Here is a 23,294-nt window from a genome sequence, read left to right as displayed (position 1 = left end):
ACCTGAACTTGATTTTCACACGCCTTAATCGCCTGACAACCCCTTTTCCCCTTCTCTCTCCACTTTTTCTTCCCCTTTCACTCACACAAGTTGGCCGCATGTCAAGTGCTTTTTGGCCAGGCTAACAATTTGTCGCCCCAATTGGTCAAGTGAGCAGGCAGTCTATCATTAAGTGAACACATTGCGAGCTTCTTAGTTTGGCTTGAAGACCCCCAAGGCGCATTGACAAGGTCAAAGGTGTGAAAATGAAAATGAAAAGAAAATGTAAAGAAAACTATGCAAATGGCCATTGACCAAGCTAAGAACTTGTCATAGTAATTAAAGGGTGAGGTCACTGAAAGTAGGTAAATTAAAATATAAAAACGACTTGAAGGTACCGATTAAGCTAATCAAAATACAATTGCAGGGTTTTAAGGCATTAAATTAAAAATTAAAATAAAATTATACAAACTTAAAATATAAAATGCAAAGTCAAATTATATATTAAAAAGTACAAAAGTCTGCAAATATTCAAAATTTACTTAAGTCTAAACCTTAATTGGAGGCAAAAAAAAATTGAATACAAAGTCGCAAATTTTGCAATAAATTGCAAATTGTAAGAAAAACTATTTCTGTTCGAAATTTTGAAACAAAATGCGGATTAAAAGCTTAAAGTTTACTCGTAAAATGCATAAAGCCCTTAACAGGCTTAAAGAACTGGCTAAATCACTTTCAACTTGTCGAAAATATCTTTAGCGTGAAAGGAAGAGGTTTTAACAAGTTTTTTTTTTATTAATTTTGAGTGCTTTCATGTGGAAACTTTGTTTTCTGGCACAAAAAAATATTTCATTTATTCACCTGAAAAGGAACTCTATACAAAACTTGAAATCCCACGTCGCTTTCATCATAAACAAAACGATGAAATTTGTATGCATTTTCTCAGTAAACTGCTTTTCCTTTGCAATTGCCAGGGAAATGCATTTCCCTCAAGTGCAAACAATGAAAATGAGCGGAAAAGTGCAGATAATGCTGACGGGAAATGTCGTGACATCAAAACGGAAATGACACTTTACACAGTGTAAATATTTTTTGAAAAAATACAAATTTTATATAATTTATAAAAAACCACCGAATACACAATGCTCTTTTAGTTAAATGTCTTTTTACAAATGCTTGTTGAATGCTTTTCAGTTGTTGCGCAGGTTGAGAAAAAATGTAAACGTGACATTATTAAGTAAAAGAAAATTGCATGCTGTTTTCCCTGCATACACCCAGAGAAAAATTATCTGAAATTTTTATATTAACACTTGAGTTAAACATTTGTTCCTTTTAAAGTGTGTGCATTTGAATTCTAAATTAAATATGAATATTGTTAATTCAAATAAGTTTCATAAAAGAATTTCAACATATTTTAATTAAATACATTATATTTTCATATTAAGTTTATAAAACTTAATTTGAATAGAGTAGATTGTAATAAATAATTCATGCAAAAATTCACATAAATTAATCAAAGTAATAACAAAAAATATGAAACTATTTATAAAATTCACTTTTTACTTAGTGTCAACTAAGAGTTACTAAGTTGAGTAAAATAATAATAAAAAAAAAGAAAAATGTATACAGTTAAAAATGTAAATTTAAAACTGAAGTTATAAAAAACAAATTTGAAATTTAAAAGTATAAAATTTTAAGTTAAAATAAAAATTTATAAAATATATATAACCCTTTTAATTTTTTGTTTATTATTTAATAATTTTTTGAATATCCCCAGACTTTTCAATATTTAATTTGTTTTTATTTTTTGTATCTACTATATTTTTTGTTAATTTAAATTTTTATAATTTTATTTTAATTTTTAATTTAAAGCCATATTGAATAATTTTAATAAAAGTTGATTAAGTTGACATTAAATAAATTAATAAATATTTATTTTAAATTTAAGCTGATAAAATTAAATATGACTGTATTTATTTTTTATAAGGATTTAATGCTTGGTTGTATTAAGAACAATTCGTGGGCGGCAGCTGGGGGCGTGACTGTGTGAAGCTTCAACTTTCAATGGATAATAATTCAAATGAATTACTTGTGGAGCGAGTGCTTCGAGTGCTTTGCATTTCTTGAATATCCTTGGAGACTGGCCAATAAAAATGCCTGGCAGGACATTGTGTTGTGATTTTCAGGACAAAGAGAGTAAAGGAAAGAGAGAGAGAGGGGAGAGAGAGAGAGAGAAACGAAATGAGACACTGTGAATTTGGTCTAGCATCATCGTTATCATCATTATCATCGCTCTCAGCGTTAAAGTAAACGACATTAATGGAAACATCAAAGTAATTTGATTGCATTTCACCACAATGGTTGTAAATATGTCGAGCTACAGAAAAATACATGCTAAATACAGCAGCAACATAGACAGACAGGACACCAGTCAGGACACCAGTCAGCATACAAGTAGCAGTCAGATTCCCGCTGCTTGCCATTGATATCCTGCCACATTTGGAGCTCTGAACTCCTGCTGTGTTTTAGTGTGTTTGTCTCCATTGCAATTTTCTTGATCCCACATGAGTTTTTGTTGTCTTGTGTTAATTTGATTTGCGTATAAAAATAGACAGACATCTTGAATGAAAATATGTTTTGGTAGCTGACAAAATAGTCAAACAGTCTAACCAAATTCTATAAATTTACCAACCATAATTCAACAAGAATTGTCAGCTTTAAATTGAAAGGTTTTCAATAATATATTATGCTGTAAAAGCGCTCATTAAATATGCATTTCGTAAGCCATTTCATATGCTAAAACAGCCTAAATAATACACCTGAGATTCACCTACATCTATTTCTAGCTGCTTTTGTTGTTATTTCTGTGTTTGAGTCTGTAAATTTTGGTCAACTTCCTGTCGCTTGCTGATTTATTCAAATTAAAATTTATGCCTACGAAAAGCAGTCTTTAAATATGCAACAAACAATTTAAATGTTTAGAATTATTTATTTAAATATGTGTTGCAGCAACTTTAACGCTTGCTGACCAACATTTTGTACATATTTTAAAGAGTCTGTCAATTTTTGTGGCAAAAGCAACACATGTGTTAAGGGTCCTATTTTTTTCTTATGCCTATTTATGCAAATTGTTTTGGGTCTTATTTTTCTTTAAAGGTCGCTGCCTTTTGGGCATTTTTGGTATTTGCAAATTGAGTTGCAGTTGCTTTTTTTTCTTTTTTTTTTTTGGGCTTAAACCAAGGGTCAACCTGATTGATTGTGCAATTGAAAATGAGTTCATTTCTCTTATTTAAATGTCAAATAACAAAACCGTTTTTATTATGCTTAGACTGCTTTTGATGCTGTGCAATAGAAATATGTTTAAAATGCGCTTAAGGCGAATTTCTCAAAACTGAAATCTTCACACCAACGTCAGCAAAAAGATCAAGCGTATTTGCTGGCAGCGTTTTCACGGGAAAAACTTGCAATGTTTGCGGCCTGAAATGTGAGAAAAAGCTAATAAAAATGCGACGATAAACGAGTAACAGACTAAAAAATACTTGTAACTAAATTTAAGTGGTTATTAATAGTATATTTGAAATTTAAAAAAATTAGTGCATACTTTTAGGCGTTTGCTAAAAATTTAAAACAGTCGTAACTGCCATTATATTAACCCGATTTTCTTGGGATTAAGTGGTATAATTATGAATAACAAAAATTTACTTAAACCATCAAAAACAGTGTTATATGTTAAAAACTGTGTATTTTATAGATATTTCACCTGTTTCTTAGATCAGAACAGGCGCAGAAAAATGTTAAAAATATTTTAATATTTATGCTGACGGTACAAGTATGTTCAACAAATTTGGAGTCTCTAGCTCTTAAAGTCGCTGAAATAGAAATATTTTTAAAATAAAGTCACTCTAGCTTTTGTAGTAGCCGACTGCAATATATACCCTTGTACTTAACGATTAATGGGTATACAAAACAGAATACAATGAGAAAAGCAAACAAAGAAAAATACTTATTTTAGCCCACGTGAAATATGCGCTGAATTTGAGCTTGAAAGTAAATATAATGCATCCGCCGCGTGGGATCCATAGGCCCTGTCAAATATGAAAAATGTTGTGCTGTTTTGTGTTGTGCTGGGGAAACTTCCCCCTTTTTCCAAATGGCAGCTGTAAAAAAAAATTAAAAAACCCGCCTTGCGGGAGAAAGTGCCAAGTTAGCTGTAAAATGCTGAGCAGCCTTCGCATTTGTCTGTTGTATTTGCCAAACAACAAGGTCAAGTGTGGGACGTACGTATTCGCAAAATTCAACATTCCTCCCATTCCTTTAACTGTTGAGTTGCCTTTTGTATATTTACTGCCTGTGGAATGTTAATTTTGCATGAGACTGAGTCCTGACCACTTGACAATATTTCGGGTGTCTAAGTGAAACAGTCGCTGCCCAAGCGAAATATATATACATATATATATTTTCAACAATGTCGTACGTGTTGGCCATGGCTAATTTATTATACATCCCATGGCCATGGTCAGAACGTGCTTGGTAAGTATTTGCCAATGCCTTTATAATGTATTGTAGCTGACAACTTTTGTAGTTTGTTGATCTTTTATCTGTTGTGCCAGCCTCAATCAATTGCCAGGCTGGCATCTCAACCGAGCTGTCAGGAAGTTTTTTGACAAAATATCTTAGACATAGGCAGTTCTTAAGAGTGGCCCTTATTATTATGACAGCATACCGAATGCTCTGATTCCTCTTACTTCCTCTTCATTGTAGGCTTTTGTCATACTCACTTTGCTCTGATTGATGCGTATTTACTTTTTCACAGGACGACTGACAAGTCCTTCGTGCATGCAATTTGCATTTTGTTTTGCCAACTTTCTTTGTTTTTTTATTTTATTTAACGAAATCAACGCCTACGATTTGTTTGGTAATTTCCTTCAATTGCTGAGATTTATTGCTCTTCAGACTCTGACAAATTGAAACATTTATTCGTTTACTTTACATGCTCTAAGAACTAATCTTAACTGAGACTGCAAAACCTTCAAAATATTGGAAAAAGTTCTAGACGGTGATATAAAAAAAATTATTAGAAATATATCAAATAATTTTAGAAATTCAATAAAATAATATTTTAATGCAGAATCAATTACGAGACCAAATAATGACCAAAATGACATTTCGCTTCAAAATGGGTTGAGTTTTGACAAAGTTATGCAAGTTTGAAGTTTGGATAAATGTATGTCAGGCAACTTTACAAGTCAAATTTTTTGTCAGATTTGGCATGATTTTTTACAGAAAAATTAAACCTCTCAGAATCGAATTTAAAGTGTTATTTTATACTAATTTGGGTCTCAGGAGTTGCTTAGAAGTGAAAACTCAAGTTTTAAAATTTTGAAGAAAATATTTTTTTCAAAAAGTCAAAGGGGGGAGTACATGATTTTGTCGGAAAAATATCGAAAATAAATTTTTTTTTTAAGTTAATAATATTTATATGCAGAATCAATTTAGCGACCAAATAATGACTAAAACGACATTTCGCTTGAAAATCGGTTGAGTTTTGACAAAGTTATGAGAGTTTGAAGTTATAGCTCACATACAAACTAGACTCATGTAGTGTAGTGTATTTAAGATGACAGAGCTTAAATTGATCACAATCTCTTGTTATTCTTGTTATTTAAAGAGCAACCAGCTGAGATTTTAATAACTTATTTCGCAGCTGTGCATTGAGTTAAGAAGAACATGGAAAAGGAGACACCAAAGTGGAAATGTCATCAGGATTGTGCAGCGGACGGCAAACGGAAATTTGTTAGGATGTTAGCTGACAGCCAGAGAAAGTCTGGCACAATATTTACGAATTGTAATGCAGTGAAAGTATATTTTTTGAATTTATATTTGTATTTCTTAAAATATCAAAGTACATTAGGGTGCATCGATTTGTATGGGCCCAAAAAAATTGAAAAATGTTGACCCAATTTTGTAATCTACTAATTATAAGAAACCATTGTTCTTAAATCAATTCCTGGACCTCGCTTTTTAAGTTAAAAAATGTATTTATTGAAAATTTTGTTGGATGTGAATATCAGTATATCTTTAGTTTGATTAGTCCGAACCTGAACAGATTGGTGTTAAAACACATTTTGGGACTAATACTTTTAAAATTTCATAAAATCATTGGACAAATAGTCCTTAAAACATAGTTTTCGTATATTTAAAGAATAAAAACACCAAATTTTTCAACTTTAAAAGTGGGAACTAGGAATTGATTTTAGAACTATAGTTTCTTGGTGAAATAATCTTAGAATTGACGGTAGATAACGAATTTATGTTACCATTTTTTGTGAAAAAAAATCGGTACACCCTAATATACAATACTATGCTGTGCATAAAGTCATAGCCAATGGCTAGCAAAGCGTGTGTGTGTGCGTGTGTGTGTGTGTCACAATCTATCAACAAAGTTGCCTTCTCATCGTCAACTCTTGGCCACTTTTATGTCAGCCAGAAACATGACAAATACGACAAGTAAAACAATTAGCAGTGGCGTTTAAGTCAAAAGTGCAGATTCAAGCAATTAAAGTTGTGTATGTAACAAGCGGGGGAGGTTGTGGAAACAGGGGATGGTGAGGGAATCTCATATGCATTATGCATGCAGTTTTAAGTGTTTAGCTGCCAACATTTAACCGGTTGGCCGTCCCTAATGTGCTGTGTTGCCCTTGGGGCACGTTAGCAGCAATTGTTCTTATCGCAGCTGTCATTGTTGTTGTTGTTGTTGTTGCTGTTAACGCGCGACATCATTTGTGGCAGGGTAGGGGGTTCAGGGGTTAGGGGTAAATAACAGGCATGAGGCGTGTCCCATGCGAAACGACAGTTGGCCAACAAAGTCGCATAACTAATGAGAAACTCTTCACTGATGATGTTACAAGCTAATTGCCTACAGTTTAAGACTTTACAAACTTCAACATAAATCTTTCAAGCGACAACTTGCTAAACTATAAGCAATTTTGCAAGTTTAAAATAACTCATTTTATTCATATTAACACTTAAAAATAAATCATATTTTAATATGCACACCTAATCATAAATATTTGAAGTGAGTAGCTGAAAGCTAAGCAAAGTTTAAGTTAAACCAAGGGCTGTATTATTAAACTCAAGGAATTATCATTATTCCATGAGTTTTATTATTTTACTTAAGATTATTTTTTGCCTTTATAAAAAAAAAATTAAATTGAAATATTTATGTATTGAAAATTGAATTTCAATAACATTTTTTAATTTTTTTTTAATTTCAAAATGGTTTTGAATATAAAAAGCGTTCCATTATATTCAAGCGCTCAATTTTGAATGTACAATATAAGATGAAAGTTATAATTTCATTTCTAAATATTGTACGTAAAAATATTTATCAATAAAAAAAAATGGTCCTAAGAAATTTAAAGCGTATTAAGTGTGACAAAAGAAAAAAATGTATTTAAAATATTCAATAACTCTTGGGGTATTCAAAATTGTAGCTCCATTTAAACTACTTGCACAGCATCCCTGTCAATTTAACAAATCAATCGAAATTTCCGCATTGCCAGCTGTTTTTTTTTTTTTTCTTTTTTTTCAAACATAACACTTTGTTATTTTCCCATTTGTTCCCGCTCTGCACCCATTTTTCATCCCTTTTCACACGCAGACAATTCACTTACATTTCTTGTTTGTTGCCCATTTAAAAAACAATTTGAAATAATGCCATTCGCAGCACTTGGGTAAACAAAAGTGCCAAACTCAACTTTTTTTGTTTACACAAAAATAAGTACGTGAAATATGCAAATAGAAAGAGGAAGAAATACAACGAGTGCCGAGGAGTGTAAACAGTATCAAATCAATAATTGTAATCAATAGCATAAAGTGCATATTAATTTTAAAGTCAGCGTTTACATCTCTCTCTCTCTCTCTCTTTCTCTCCCTTTCAGGTCTGTACAACTTCAAACTCACAATACTAACTCATAACTGAACCGATTTTCAAACAGATGTCATTTTGATCATGGTTTGGTCTCTTAATGCATTCTGCATTCCAATTTAATTTAATTTGTTCAAAAAAATAATTTTTCAAAAAATCGTGATTTCAATGCTAAGGGTCCACCCTTTGAAATTTTAAATATTTAATATTTTTTTTCCCAATTTTTCATATGCAATCCACTCTTTATTTCATAATTTGTGTGAAACATAACTTTAAATTTGATTCTGAGAAGTTTCATTTACTGTAAAAAATCAGGCCAAAACTGACAAAAAAAATTTGACTTGTAAAGTTGCCAGTTCAAAGTTTTACCAGACTTCAATCCAGCATAACTTTGTCAATTTTGAACAGATTTTAATGGGGAATGTCTTTTTGGTCATTAATTGGTCACTAAATTGATTCTGCATTCAAAAATAATTAGCTTTAGAAAAAAATTTATTTTCGATTTTTTTCCGTCAAAATCATGTACTCCCCCCTTTGACTTTTTGGAAAAAATATTTTTTTCAAAATTTTAAATCCTAAGTTTTCACTTTTAAACAACTCCTGAGGCCCAAATTAGTATAAAACGACACTTTAAATTCGATTCAGAGAGGTTTCATTTTTCTGTAAAAAATCATGCCAAAACTGACAAAAAATTTGACTTGTAAAATTTCCTGACAAACACTTATCGAAACTTCAAACCTGCATCACTTTGTCAAAACTTAACCCATTTTAAAGCGAAATGTCGTTTAAGTCATTATTTGGTCACTAAATTGATTCTGCATTCAAAAATAGTTAACTTTGGAAAAAAATTGATTTTCGATATTTTTCCGACAAAATCATGTACTCCCCCCTTTGACTTTTGGGGAAAAATAATTTTTTTCAAAATTTAAAATCCTGAGTTTTTACTTCTAAACAACTCCTGAGACCCAAATTAGTATAAAATGACACTTTAAATTTGATTGATAGCTTTATCAAAAATTTTATTTTCGAATTTTTTCCCGACAGCATTATGTGTGAAAAATATTATTTAAGATACTGAAACTCTGCTTCTAACAGTCGAGCATCTCTCACTTGTTTTCTCCTACTTTTCTGATATACAACTGGCCACGTTCATGTTCTGCGTCAATGCATAAATCAAGTGTCGATGCCAAGCTAATGCAACGACATAAAGACAGAGAAAGAGAGAGAAAGACAGGCGGGCTCAAAGGTCCTTCAATTTGACTTGTCGGTCATTTTTCTTTGTTCGCCATGTCGAACGGATTCGCTTTGTTCCGACCTGGCTCTTCTCAATAGAGGCCCGCTTGAATGCCGCTTGCATTGCACACAACAACAGCACCTGCCCACACACACACACACACACACACACACACACACACCCACACACATGTCCATCAGGCTCATCAGTTTCATACTAAGCCAAGGGTAACAGTTCTGGCATTGACATCCATTAACTGACTTGAAAGTCAATGCTGTTTTTAATTCCTTATTAACCTCTGCACTATGATGCATTTGTATCAATTTTTCTTAGACAACAATCTAATTAATACGTTTATGCATACATATTGACCTAACGCAAAAAATAACAATACCATTATATTCATAGAAAAATTTTAGTATCTTTGACATCATAAATTTTTTTATTAGAAATAACAAAATTTTATTTTGTTATATTATATTTATTATTATATTATATTTATAACATTATATTTATAACAAAGTTTAAGTATCTTTGAAAACATAAAGTTTTTTTATTGGAAACTTGAGTTTTGACATATGTATATACCCTTTTTTTATCCATATGATAATATAGTCCAATGTTGATTTTTTTTAAATGTGTAAGTATCCTTAAAAAGCATTAATCTTACCAGTTTGATGCGAATATCTTGATAAACAAAACATTTTTAATCGATTGTATTTAAAAAAAACTCTTTAATGTGATAAATTAAAAATATATAAAGAAAAATCTTCGAATATAGCAAGTTTAATATTAATTTAAATTATTAATTAATTTCTGAAAAAATAAAAAATTTTCCACAGTGCTTTGTATTGTATTTGCGTGTGTGTGTGTGTCTGGTGTGTGTGTGTTTGTGCATTGAACTGTGCGTAAATGAAACTGTGCTTCAGTTTTTGTTATTAAAACGCTTTTCATGCGCTAAATTAAGTTCTTGTTGTTGCTTTCGTATTGAGTAATTGATTGGTGTCCTTTGTCATTCGTCCTTTATCCTTGTCATCCTTATGTTGACCAAAAAGTGTAAGGAATTAAATAAAAACAGTTTCATACAAATGTCAATTGATTTGATTTATTTTATTGTTACCAGTAGTGAGAGGCTATAGTAGAGCGAGCCCGACTGTGTGAGACCCTGTACTAGGTTTTAAATGTACATATATTTATTTATGAGCGTTAAAACGTAATAATAAAATTAAATTAAATCATTAAAAATATATATATACTTTATAACATCTGTCACGTCTTCTTCATTTTATTTGTTGACAAACTTAATTATTCCTTTATACTTGATGAGCACAGAATCAAAAAAATGTAGCATACTTTTGTGGGTCAGCAAAAGCAGCGACAGCAGCAGCTGCCTCTTCATTAAGCTTTTCATTAATGATTTTATTTAGTATAACATTACACAAACACACAAACACTTAATACGTTGTTATACATTGTATATGTATTTGTAATTAAAACCAAATTAATACACCATTACCAAATAACAGAGCTATGCGAATTCTATGCTATTAATGCGTGTAAACCAAGAACAATATTATTATGTATGGAATTTATTTATCAGAGGTTCATAAGAATTCATTTAATTATAGCCCATTAATAGAGGTAATCAAAACGTTTATAGACTAAGCATTAGGTTAGCAAATAATTTAAGCATTAAATTTAGCAGGTACTAGGTAATTTTTTTATCGATTAAATTCCAGAGGCAAAAAAAAATATAAATCGTTTAATATAAAGTATGTAATATAATAAGAAATAAGCCAAATTTAATAAACTTTAACGACCCAGCACACATAGTTAAAAAATAATATTAAAACGAAGCATTTTTAATCAATATTTGCATATAAATAGCGTTAAAAATGTAACACGTAAATTAAGAAATATACAAATCGAATTTTGCCTAAAATAGATAATTGCATATTTGAAAACTATATTTTTTTTCACTAGCATATGCAATTTAATTAGCAAAAATACCAAAGTACTTTTATAAATGATATAATACTAATACAGCAGCAATGTAATACATTTTTGATGATTAAATTCAAAAGATTTTTTTTGCTATATCGACAAAAAATGTATTTAAATTAAATTGAATTAATTTTTACGACTCAGCACACATAATCAAAAGTATTAAAACTAAGCATTTTTAGACGTAATTTGCATATTAAAAGCATTAAAAATGTGAAAAGGTAACGTTCACAATCTTCAAAATAAATCGAGACAAGCATATTTAAATAGTGTGTGGGTGTGTGTGTGTGTGTGTGTGTATATATATATAGGTATATGTGTGCATGTTAGTTTTGTTGCACTTGCGGTTAGAAACGCCATGAAACGTGTTAATTGCAGCTGTAGCCTTAGCCTCAGTGTTAGCCCGTAAAATCCGTCCTGTTACTTGGCTAAATTTCGCCTTTCTCTCTTTCTCTCTCTCTCTCTCTTTCATTACCCGCTCTGCCAACTGCAGCTGTCTCGCAAATGCAATTAAAATCCCTGGAAACAGGAATTGTTGGCAGCCACAAGAAAAACAGCAGCAAAACACATGACAGATAAAAAATAGGGCACGTTAACAGAGCTGCTGGCCAGATAGAAAATGCGGCTAAAAGAGATGAATGCGATGGACGCAATGCATTTATCTGCGTGCACTGCAAAACAAATCTAATTTAACGGCAGAGCATATACAAAATATATGCACATAGTGGATGCCAGATCTTTACTAATGTGAGCTGAGGTCAGCTGCAAAAATTTCTTTTGACCAGCAAAGCTGGCCAATTAAATGGCAAGACAGCTGCCACTAATTGAACATTTTTGTTGCACTTTATTATGACAGTTATTGCACTAAAAAAGTTATGTTTTTTTTCAGTATTTTTCTATATTTTATTTCCTTTTCTGAAATAACAAAAAATCTACCTTTTCCTTGTACAAAGTTTATTTACTTGATTCAGCGATTTTAGGCATTTTTTTTTTCATTTTACTATATATTTTTCTGCTGACAAAACTTATAAAATTTATGTATTTTGTAAATAAAGAAAAACATAGTTACTTTTGGTTGTGAAAAATACTATAAATCGTATAAGTTTTAAGTTATGCCTGTAACTGAGGCAGGAATTGAGTAACTGCCTGCAGCACACGTGTCGTATGCGCAACGTAATGCAACTGTTATTAATAATGAAGCAGAGGGAAGACCCTCTGATATTTTTGTTGTGCTATTCTAACTCTTCTTCTTCTCCTCTATTATTCTATTTGCAGCACTTGGCATACAATTTCACAATATTTAATTATTAATGCGTCTGCGGCCAGCGCGGCTGCGGCTGCTGGCCTTGCCTAACTGACTGACTGACTGACTGACTGACTGACTAACTGACGAGCAGCAGCAACAATAGATAGTCAACAACAACAAGAGTAACAACAACAACAACAATGGCCAGTGGAAATAATGATACAACGCCGCTTTATTGCGGCAGTGGCATGGATAATTTTCATACGAGGTAAGTTGCCAATGTCAATGTCAGTGTCATCGTTAGGGGTGTTCCCCAAGGACAGACAGACAAAGAACCACAACGAAAACAACAACAACAACAACAACAATAGACTACACTCTGTAGCATATTCAAGTATTAGCTTTAGCTTTACTTTTGTATGACATCAAAAATCGATTAATGTATTTGCCACAAATTCGATGCTTCCTCTCTCTGAAAATCAAAGTGATTGACATCTTTCCCCAATTGTCGATTAAGCCGGATTCTCCAGGGCCAATTGATTGCTCAAGTAATTCCAAGCTACACATAAATTAGATACATATGTGTGTGTATAATGGAAACTGATATAGCAACAAATATTTATTTATTGTTCTTGCCTTGTAAAAGCACACAAAATGAAAAGCAAATCAAAAAAACAAGAAAATAAATGAGAAGTTAGAAATGCTTTGCGAATAATCAAGATTTTCAATTAAAATTAAAAATTTTAATACTTGTTATGATTTTAGAAAATGCTGGAACTAATGCCAATAAATATATAATTTTTAAACATATGAAGCACCTACGAGTTATTTATAAATATTTTAGTAAATGGATCTTAGCAAACGTAGATCAAGAAGTGTATTTTACAATTTTAAATTGAAATTTAAGTTAAAACTATTAAATTTAGATTATAAGCATTTCCTCTTAATATAGAAATAAAAACTTTAAATACTAAGCTTTAATTTAATATAAAATATATTTCTTAATATATGTCAGCAAACTTTGCCTAAGTTTGAATGTTTCGCTGACTTATAAATTTTTTTGAATCTATATGTACGTATTCAAAAAAAAAAAAACTATTTTAAAAATATAAAATGAAAAGAAATAATTTTTTAAATAATTATAAAGTAATTTTAAATTTAGAAATCAATATGAATTTGTAAATTTATGCTTTATTATATATTTAATATTATTTGAAGAACTTTTCTATTATTTAAAATATTTAAAAATCAATATAATTTAAAATAATAAATTTATTGTTATTTTTTAATTGGCGTTTATTTAAAATATTAAAAAGAAATTAAACTGTAAATTAAACAATTTTTTGGATTTAATGGAAATATTTAAAATAAATATTTAAATATAATATTTTAAATATTTACAAATTTATTATATACCTACAAATATAAAATAAATACATGATATTGAATATTATTTATACAACTTTTGCTAACTTCAAATCAAATAGTTAAAAAACAGCTGGCTTAGAATATTTATTTGGCAATCACATACTCGTAAATATGCGTTTTATTATGGCGCATTAAAAATCTATAAACCTCTTTATTGGCCATATAAATTTGGCTTTAATATTGTATTAAGTATTTGCATTCGCTTTGCATATTGAGCGCAGTCTTGATCCCAGGGATATGTTGAACCAATCGTTGCAACAGATATGGGATAACAATTTGGATTTGAATTTAAGAGTCTTGTGGAACAGCATACATGCCTGGCAATAAAAACCGTCTGCTGGCATTTGCCGTGTGTACAGTGTACACTGTGCAAACAGGAAGACAAAGAGAGAGCGAGAGAGAGAGAGAGAGAGGAAGTTTCATGCAATGCCAATAAAGACTGTAAGCCTGCAGCATTTGCCTACTTACTACATATATAACGGCAGACAAATAAAAACAACAATAACAAACAATTTTATGGCCCTTTGTTTAGTTTGTAGCATTCCAAAAATTTTGTCGAGTTTTCATTGCATACACTTCTAAGGCTAAAAAAAACTTTGCGCTGCCGCTAAAACCAGCTTTCATTTCGGCTTTGGCTTTGGCTTCAGCTTTGGCCTAAAGCTGTCATTTGTTGTGTGTGTGTGTGTGTGTGTGAATTTTGGAAAATGTGTGTAGGCTCTGGACAAAACAAATGTGAGCAGTGTCACGTCTTTTGGCCAAAGGCGTTTTTAAAGCTGCTACTAGAGATGGAATTAATTATAATGACATCGATATTTAATATATACTGCACAAAAAATGTGTTGTTTTAAAAAACAATTATATGAAATATATGTAAATATCTCAATTTGTACAGATTTTATGTCAAAAAGCAGCTTCAAAGCTTTCTATGAGCAATTCATAATATTTCATTATTTAATTGCTCACTAATAATATAAAAAAAGTTCACAAAATAGCATTTGAATAATATAAGCATCTTCAAAATTAAATAAACGTTTCTAATAAATTTTATATAATTTGCAATTAAACTAATATGTAAAAGATTTAAAGTCTGATTGTGTTGAAAAATAAATAATAATATGATATTTTTTGTATTATTTTGTTATTGTTTTAAAATACAAATACAAATATGGACATTTTTTTTTTTTAACCAGTTAGTTTAATTAAAAATTGTTTTTCAATTTAATTTATTTGAGTAGAAAAACCATATTTAAGTATAATAAAATATGAACTGAAATAAATAACACTAGGCAACAAATTTGGACTTTATTTCTGAATTTAATTAAACCGACTTTTTTGGATAGATATGGGGGTGATATAAAATTATAATTGTAAAAAATAATCAGTGAGTAAGTGAATGAGGACAACGAGTTTTATATATATATATAAAGATATATATTTTGAACAAATAAAAATATGTAATTTTTTGATACTGTCAAAATTCTGTATACTTTTTATATTTATTCAAAAAAGTAACTAACGTATTTTTTTAATATTGAAGAAAATTAATAACTTATGCTGTTTAATTTATATATTAAAATTTTATTTATTAATATTAAACTTCCTGATGTTCATTGCAATATAACGATATTTTTAATTTAATATTCCACGGAATACTATTTTTTATCTATTTATATATCCATATTTTTCTTTTTCAATACCCATCTCTAGCTGCCAGCTTAACTTGCCACAGATACTCGTACAACATGTGGCAGTGGCAGCATTCCATTTCATATTTTTCTCATTTCATTACCAACTGCAACTCGAAACACACTCAAAAGTTGCACATGAAATGTTCACTGTAAATTTTACGCTGGAATTCACATGCTTGCCATGTTATAATTATAATTCCGACAGCAATTTTTGTTCATATTATATCTGTTTCCAGGAAAACTGATTTTATATTTTTCTCTTTTGTTTTCTCTTTTGTTTTTTTTTTTTTGAAAATATTTATGCTCTGAATTACCCCTAAGTTGTTGTGTTGTTTTAATGAACTGAGTGTTTATACACGCCTCAACAGAGCCCTTTATTTTTGAGGAGAAGCGAGGCAGCTGTAAAAACAAACATGCCCCATGTGGGAAATCATAAACTTTAAGATTTGTTAAACACACTACAACTACAAGAATAACAGCAACAAGTTTGAACTAGGCCCAAGAGAAGCAGTTGCTCTTATACTTTTAGATATGGGTAATATGCAAAAAGTATCGATAAGGACATCGGAAAAGATATAAAACTGATATGTATATCACATAGAATAACATATCAAAAATAAAATATTATAATATATATGCCCATTATCGCATTAAATATCGATCATATAAAAATATCTCCAATTTTAGTTATTAACTAATTTTTTTAATGTGTCAAATCAAAATAGAAGTAATAAGTATAACAGTGAAATAATTTTATTTCAAATAAATAGGCAGATCAAATAAAAAATTTAAAACAAATTAAAATTTAATAAAATAGTTTCATATCATAAAATAATAAATATATATCAAATTTTAGTAATTAACTAAATTTTTCAATGTGTCAAGTCAAAATAGAAGGAATAAATTTAACAGTGAAATAAATTTGTTTCAAATAAATAGGCAGATAAAATAAAAAATTTAAAGCAAAATAAAATTTAAACAAAAAGTTTCATATCATAAAAATTTCAATAAAAATTCATCGATTTAAAAGTAATTTAAGATAAATTGAATATCGTGGTATTCTCCAACGCTTGGTTTTTTTTTAAATAAAGGTTTATAGTTTTTTATTAATTTTATTTTATTATTAATAAGTATAATTATTTATTTTTCAATTTATTGTCATCTGATTTTTGTTGACGTTAAAAAAATAAATAAAAAGATATCGCATTGCATCTATTATAGTTTTCCTTTTACCCATTCCAAGTTGTTCCCTTGTCAACTTCTCACATTCTAAAAAGCGAAACAATGCGGTGTTGTTGTTGTTTGTCGCTTTCTCTGTCTACCTTTGCCATTCATCAACGTGGATTATCAAGGGCAATAAATTAAACTAAGCAAGGCTCGCGGATAGACAGAATCTCCAACGCATAGGAGACCGGAGTGTAATGCTCTGAGACTCCCGCAATGAATTTGATGAATGGAGCTGTAAAGTTCGCTCTTAAAAAAGGTGTTTTCCCAGCAGACAGACAGCCTGCACGACTGTCCAAACAATGACAGAAAAAAGAAACGAAACGCGCTTAAAATTCGCACTCAATTTCGGAGGTCGAGGTCTTGAAACTAGTTAAAAGCCATTACAAAAAGTGCCATTGCGACATTCTGTCCATCAAAATGGAAAGCGCTTTTTTTTTGTCGTTCTCCAAACATGCGTGTAGCAATAATTTATTATTCCTTTTTTAATGCCACTTTAGTTCATTTTTATATTTATTTCAATTTTTATTTCGCGACCAACAAAGAAATAAAAAATAAAAAGAGTCACCATCATTCTTATAATACATGTTAATTGCTTGTTTTGTGCGTGGCTTCAACCTTACACGGCGTATACGTAATATATAGCGCATACGTCGCGTTGCCAAGGCATTTGAAAGGGTTGCACTTGACTGACTGTCTGCAAATTTCTTTCTACATCTCTGTCTGTCTGTCTGTCTGTCTTTCTGTCCTGATTGTTGACACATTGCCATTACAATTTTTTTTCTTATATGTGCCGTCTTGCTTGAGTGGCTTTTTGCCGAGTTTCTCTCTAACCGAGTTTCAGACGCGTCTGTCTGGTTCGTGACAGCGTCGAGCGTCTAGTGTCGAGCGTCAAGCGTCGCCTTGACGCTGTCTCTAGCAATTTGGCACGTCTTTGACATACACAAAGTAAATGGCCAAGTGTTAGATACACATCTAATTGCCAAAGCCAAAGCAGACAGTCAGTGTTTGAATTTCACGCCCGGCCACAGCGAGCACGCATTAATGAAGGCTTAACTAATTAAACTGAGACCAAGTCCAATTCAGGTGACATTTATAGCTAGCAAATCCTAAAGGCATCCTAAATGCGTGAATATTCAGAGGCGTACAGTAGCAGGGATTAAATTTGAATACTACTTCTACAAATTTATTCCTATATTAGATTTACTTATTACTTATATGGTCAACAATAAAAATAAGATGAGTTAATTAATTTGCAAATAAATTTGACAAACCAAACAAACATAACAAACAGACATATCAAATTAAAGTTGAATATAAATTAAATTAAAATTAATATTTAATATATATATTAAAATTAAATATTTTTTTTTTATTAAATGTCAACTAAGTACAGTTGACCTAGAGTTACTTAAAGCTTAAAATAAAATGTAAATTTAACTTAAAAACAAAAATAAAATTATTAAAATTTCTAACAAAAAGTGAAAAAATCAAATAACTTAAATATTGAAAAGTAAGAAATCATTTAAATAAATAGTATTTTAATTAAATAGATTGATAAAATTTAATATGCTAGAAAAATCACTTTTTCGAGCGTAATGCTCAAAATTCTGGATTATTTTTTTTCAAATTAAAATTAATGCAAAAATTATGTTGTGCGCTCAATTTTTTTTTTTGCAGATATAATTATTAACCTTAAAAAAAAATACAGGACTTCACTAGTAAAATAAAATTATAAATTGCAATTCGCACTAAACTGAAAACAAAATAGAAAATAATAATAATAATTTGGAGAAATCGCTAGCGAATTAATAACATACTGAAAACTTGAATTTCAATATATCTAATTCACTTGAAAACTCAAGTCAAAACTTTTCAGGTTATAAATTCTGAATAAATTGAGTTAGTGCGTGTTCTAATAACGTGGTTATTTTTACTAAACTGAAAACAAAACTGATTATCTAATTCTGAGAAATTGCTAGCGAAATAAAATTAAAAACTCCAATAATAAGCTCTAAATAATTTGAGTTTCTCTGAGTTCTAAATCCTTAGTGTTTCACACTAAACTAAAACCAACCAACATCTAACATAGTGAAAACAGCGTAAAGTGTTGAAAATAAAGTATAAAAAAAATAATTAAAAATTATAATGCATTAAATAATGTACATAAACATTGAAAAATAAAAGTGAAAATAATAAATAATTAACTAATAAAACTTATAAATAAGTGTATCGCACTTTTTTAAAAACTGATCCAAAATAAGAGCTAAAATTAAATTTTATAGTAAAAATATTTTATAACTCAAAAATTTCTATTCAATATTTTGTGTTCTGGTAAAATACGCTGATTGTGGAAAATACAATACAAAATAGGAACTAAAAATGATTTTGATAATACAAAATTTTGTTCTAAGAGCTTTAATTTCTAATGTTTTTCAGGTTTAATTTTAAAAAAATCCTAGCACTTATTTGCATATTTTCTTTTCTCTTTTCAGCTACAAGAATATGCATGGCTATGTCTCATTGGTTGTGTGCATACTGGGAACCATAGCGAATACACTCAATATTATAGTGCTGACCAGAAGAGAGATGCGTTCTCCAACGAATGCGATACTCACGGGTCTGGCAGTCGCGGACTTGGCTGTGATGTTGGAGTACATACCCTATACGGTGCACGATTATATACTGACGGACAGTTTGCCGAGGGAGGATAAGCTGAGTTACAGTTGGGCGTGCTTCATTAAGTTCCATTCGATCTTTGCCCAAGTATCGCATACGATTTCCATTTGGCTGACAGTCACATTGGCTGTGTGGCGTTATATTGCCGTGGGTTATCCGCAGAAGAATCGTGTGTGGTGCGGCATGAGAACCACAATAATAACAATAACAACGGCGTATGTGGTGTGTGTGTTGGTGGTGTCACCATCAATTTATCTCATCTATGATATTACAGAGTGGTTGGATCAGTTGAATGTGCAGGGAAAAGTGATTAATAGTATTCCGCTGACACAGTTTGTCATCGATTACAGCAACGAACAAAAGTTGGTGGCTGCCTTAAATGCCACGCCCAGCAACGAGACACAGTGGTTAAATGTCAGCAACATCAGCACCACAACAACAACAACAACAACTACAACACCAATGCCACCCACTTTGGTGGTGCGCAATGTGACTGTGTATCGACTTTATCACAGCGATTTGGCTTTACACAATGTCTCCCTGCAGAATGCCACATTTCTCATCTACAGTGTGCTCATCAAATTGATACCCTGTTTTGCACTAACCATACTCTCGGTACGACTCATTCTGGCGCTGCTCGAGGCGAAGCGAAGACGCAAGAAATTGACGAGCAAACCGGCACCGAGCAATGGCAATAAATCTGCCATCAATGGCAAGTCGACGGAAAGACCTCGGAAAAACAGCAAAACACTGGAGAAGGAGAAACAAACGGATCGCACCACTCGCATGTTGTTGGCGGTGCTGTTGCTCTTCCTCATCACCGAGTTTCCACAGGGTATTATGGGATTGCTCAACACGGTGCTGGGCGATGCCTTCCTCATGCAGTGCTATTTAAAACTGAGTAAGTTGCTACCTTTTTATACCCTTTACTCAAAGACCGGAATATAACAACTTTGTTATCCATATATATAAAATTCTTTGTCCTGACTGACTGACTCACTGATCTTTGCACAGCCCAAACCATAAGACCTAGCAGGCTGAAATTTTCACACAACATAGCTGTCACAATTTAATCAGGCGGCGTTTTGCGAAATTCCAACTGCAAGTGGGTCAAATTCAGAGTCAAATTGCACACGTTGAGAAAATTGTTTAGTATGAAAAACTTTGCTTGTAATATATATAATAGAGGATTAAATATATATCTGTTTGAGCACCTGGATCACAGAAACTGTTTCAAAAAATATGCCCACAATATTAGAGCATTTTCTTAGAATTTTATCATTTTATCATAACGGGGAGGAAAAATTTATATTCTTTCTTTTATCTATCTATGAATAAATCTAAGCATATCCCTCTGTCCGTCTGTAACCTAGAAATTGTTTCTTCTAAAATTTAAGATTCTTCTTAATTGTTATCACAGTTTCTGCTGCCCTTAAAAATCTGGAAACTCAAACACAACTTTCTTTTAGTTTTATCAAAAATCCTTCTAAGTTTTATTTTAGTCGCTTATATATTATAACAAAATTTATGTCTGTTTCATGTTTACAAGCGTTGTAAGTTCCTGTAATTTTTAATGGGGACTTGACTATAGCTATCTTACTCTTTCTTACTTGTTTATCTCAACGTACGATTTGTGAGATCGACAACAACTCCTTGTTGGAGGCGTTCAACTGGGGGTATAGCTCAGGGGTAGAGCATTCGACTGCAGATCGAGAGGTCCCCGGTTCAAATCCGGGTGCCCCCTTCAATTTAACCTTTTTTTTTTGGGAATTTTGATAAACTGTACGATATATTATATACAAAAAAAAGGAATTTTTTAATGTATAAGAAACTTTTTTTTCGAATATTTCTTACATTTAAAATACATTTAATGAATTCAACTTAATATTAATTATCGAAAATAACTATTTACGCACAATTTGATAATAAACTTTTATTTTATTACGCTAAATAAATTTAATTATTTATGTACAATTTTATTTTGAATGTTATCAACGATAAATACATGAAATAATTTAATAAAATAATATAGAATAGTTTAGTAAGACTATTCAACCATTTATTTTCCTTCCTTACAATTTTGTTATAACTCCTATTTTAATTAATTTATCATGGTTTTTTACTTGATCCCCAGGTGATGTAATAGACGTAATGGCTTTGATTAATTCGAGCATCAATTTCATACTCTACTGTTCGATGAGCAAACAATTTCGCAGCACTTTCACGCTGCTGTTTCGCCCCAAGTTCCTGGACAAGTGGATGCCGGTGGCACAGGATGAAGTGGCTGCCACACGAGCGGATGGATTGCAGCGTTCAGCTGTGGCAGCTGCACCGGACAAATGCCACACAGCGTTGCAGAGGCAGCCGCAAGTGGTGACACTTGCTGCCACTACAACCAACACCACCCAAGTGACGAATCTGTAGCAAAAACCACCATTGAGTGGTGCCACTGCTGCTGAACGCAACCACAACAGATTGCGCAGTCGCCTTCTCAGTGTCCTGAGGCGTCGACAAGCGGACAACAGAGCAAATGTAACTGAAATGAGGAATTCAAAGCAGTTCCAGGCAATTGTTGTGGTTGTGGACAAGGCCAGTGGTGCCATAGACCATCAGCTGTGCACTGTTGTGGATCCAACCACTCAGCCTCAGCCTCAGACTCTGACTCCCATTGTGACGTGATGAGTTTCGTATAGCTTTTATGTAAGATATGATAAGTACTATACTCTACTCGTATTTTTGGTCCAACTGTAACAACAACCACACACATACACACTTAACGGTTGATAAATTATTTATTGGTGCACACAATAAACTATTGCATACATTAGGGCGTTTTGCATATTACGTACATTTGTAATAAAAAAAAAAAAAACAACGAAAAGCGATACAGAAAAAACCAGGGACTAAAAACAAAACTTGAACAAACAAATAAATTAGCAATTTTTATTTATATATTTCCATTTTCATTTTATTTTATATCTTTTATTTTTATTTTTTTTAATTCTAATATTAAGACATATTTTTGATATTGAAATAAAAGCTAAGAAATAAAAATTACATTTATTTTTGATATTAATAGCTAAGGACAATTATATCTTAAGAAATTTAAAATATTTATTATCGTAAGTTTAATTTACATATAGTTAACTTAAAACATTTACATTTGTTAAAAACACACCAAAATTCATGATTGTTTTTAGCGCACCTATACTAAAATTATTACAAAAAGAATGTGAAATTTGAATTTTTTTTAAAAAATATTTTTAGTAAGAAATATTTTTTTTCCTATGTAAAATTTTTTTATTTTAATTCTACGAGTAAAAGCTATTTTTGACATTGAAAGCTAAGAAATAACAATTATATTATTATATTTATAAAAATTTAAGAATATAGTGGACAAAAATTGTTATCGTATTTTATATTTTACTTATAACATTTATGGTCCCTGGAAAAAAACACGCAAAAATATTCCACATCATTCACACGCACCGATGGCTTTCGTTTTACAGCTCATTGCCAAATATAGATATACAGCGAATATATCTTTTTTTTTGGCGCACAAGGACACCCCCTGCTCTGTCACCTGCCCCTCTTTACCCCTCACTCGTCAAACAGAATTACTAAGCAGACAGATAACGCATTTTTGTATGCATTTGATTTGGATTTAAACAGCAAACGACGTTGCAAATATGCAAAACAAGTTGGCCCACAAAAATAAATAATAACGAATTTTTTTAGAAACTATTTCATGTAAATAATATATTTAAATAATTGAAAATCGTATAATAAAACGTATGTACAGTTAAAATTTGTTGTATTTGAGTTTTTAGCTGCAAGTTGATTTAAAATAATTGGCTCAGAAAATTGCAGTGTTTGGCCAAATAATTT

At 31.0% G+C, this 23,294-nt stretch overlaps 1 protein-coding gene and 1 non-coding gene across 2 annotated transcripts; both read left to right on the top strand.

Annotated features, from left to right (window-relative positions):
• The first annotated feature begins 12,490 nt into the window (after positions 1-12,490).
• LOC117788612 (sex peptide receptor) lies at positions 12,491-22,302 on the top strand. The gene is made up of 3 exons (XM_034627420.1): positions 12,491-12,655; positions 19,223-20,307; positions 21,541-22,302. Exons 1-3 carry the CDS (start codon positions 12,588-12,590, stop codon positions 21,828-21,830), a joined length of 1,443 nt encoding a protein of 480 aa, XP_034483311.1. The 5' UTR covers positions 12,491-12,587; the 3' UTR covers positions 21,831-22,302.
• Positions 21,079-21,150, top strand: Trnac-gca. Its single transcript has one exon. It is a non-coding gene; the product is annotated as a tRNA-Cys (tRNA).
• Positions 22,303-23,294: the final 992 nt, after the last annotated feature.

The sequence above is a fragment of the Drosophila innubila genome (genome assembly GCF_004354385.1).
Source record: "Drosophila innubila isolate TH190305 chromosome 3L unlocalized genomic scaffold, UK_Dinn_1.0 0_D_3L, whole genome shotgun sequence".
Classification (NCBI taxonomy): domain Eukaryota; kingdom Metazoa; phylum Arthropoda; class Insecta; order Diptera; family Drosophilidae; genus Drosophila; species Drosophila innubila.
The sequence above is the reverse complement of the archived record's forward strand: the minus strand, read 5'-3'. Positions and strand labels throughout refer to the sequence as shown.

What these genes read in the sequence shown, in the direction of transcription:
- LOC117788612 (XM_034627420.1), top strand. Translation starts at nt 12,588, where the DNA reads ATGGCCAGTGGAAATAATGATACAACGCCGCTTTATTGCGGCAGTGGC. An exon ending in ATGGATAATTTTCATACGAG is followed by an intron (nt 12,656 to 19,222) that starts GTAAGTTGCCAA and finishes TTCTCTTTTCAG; the next exon opens with CTACAAGAATATGCATGGCT. An exon ending in GCAGTGCTATTTAAAACTGA is followed by an intron (nt 20,308 to 21,540) that starts GTAAGTTGCTAC and finishes CTTGATCCCCAG; the next exon opens with GTGATGTAATAGACGTAATG.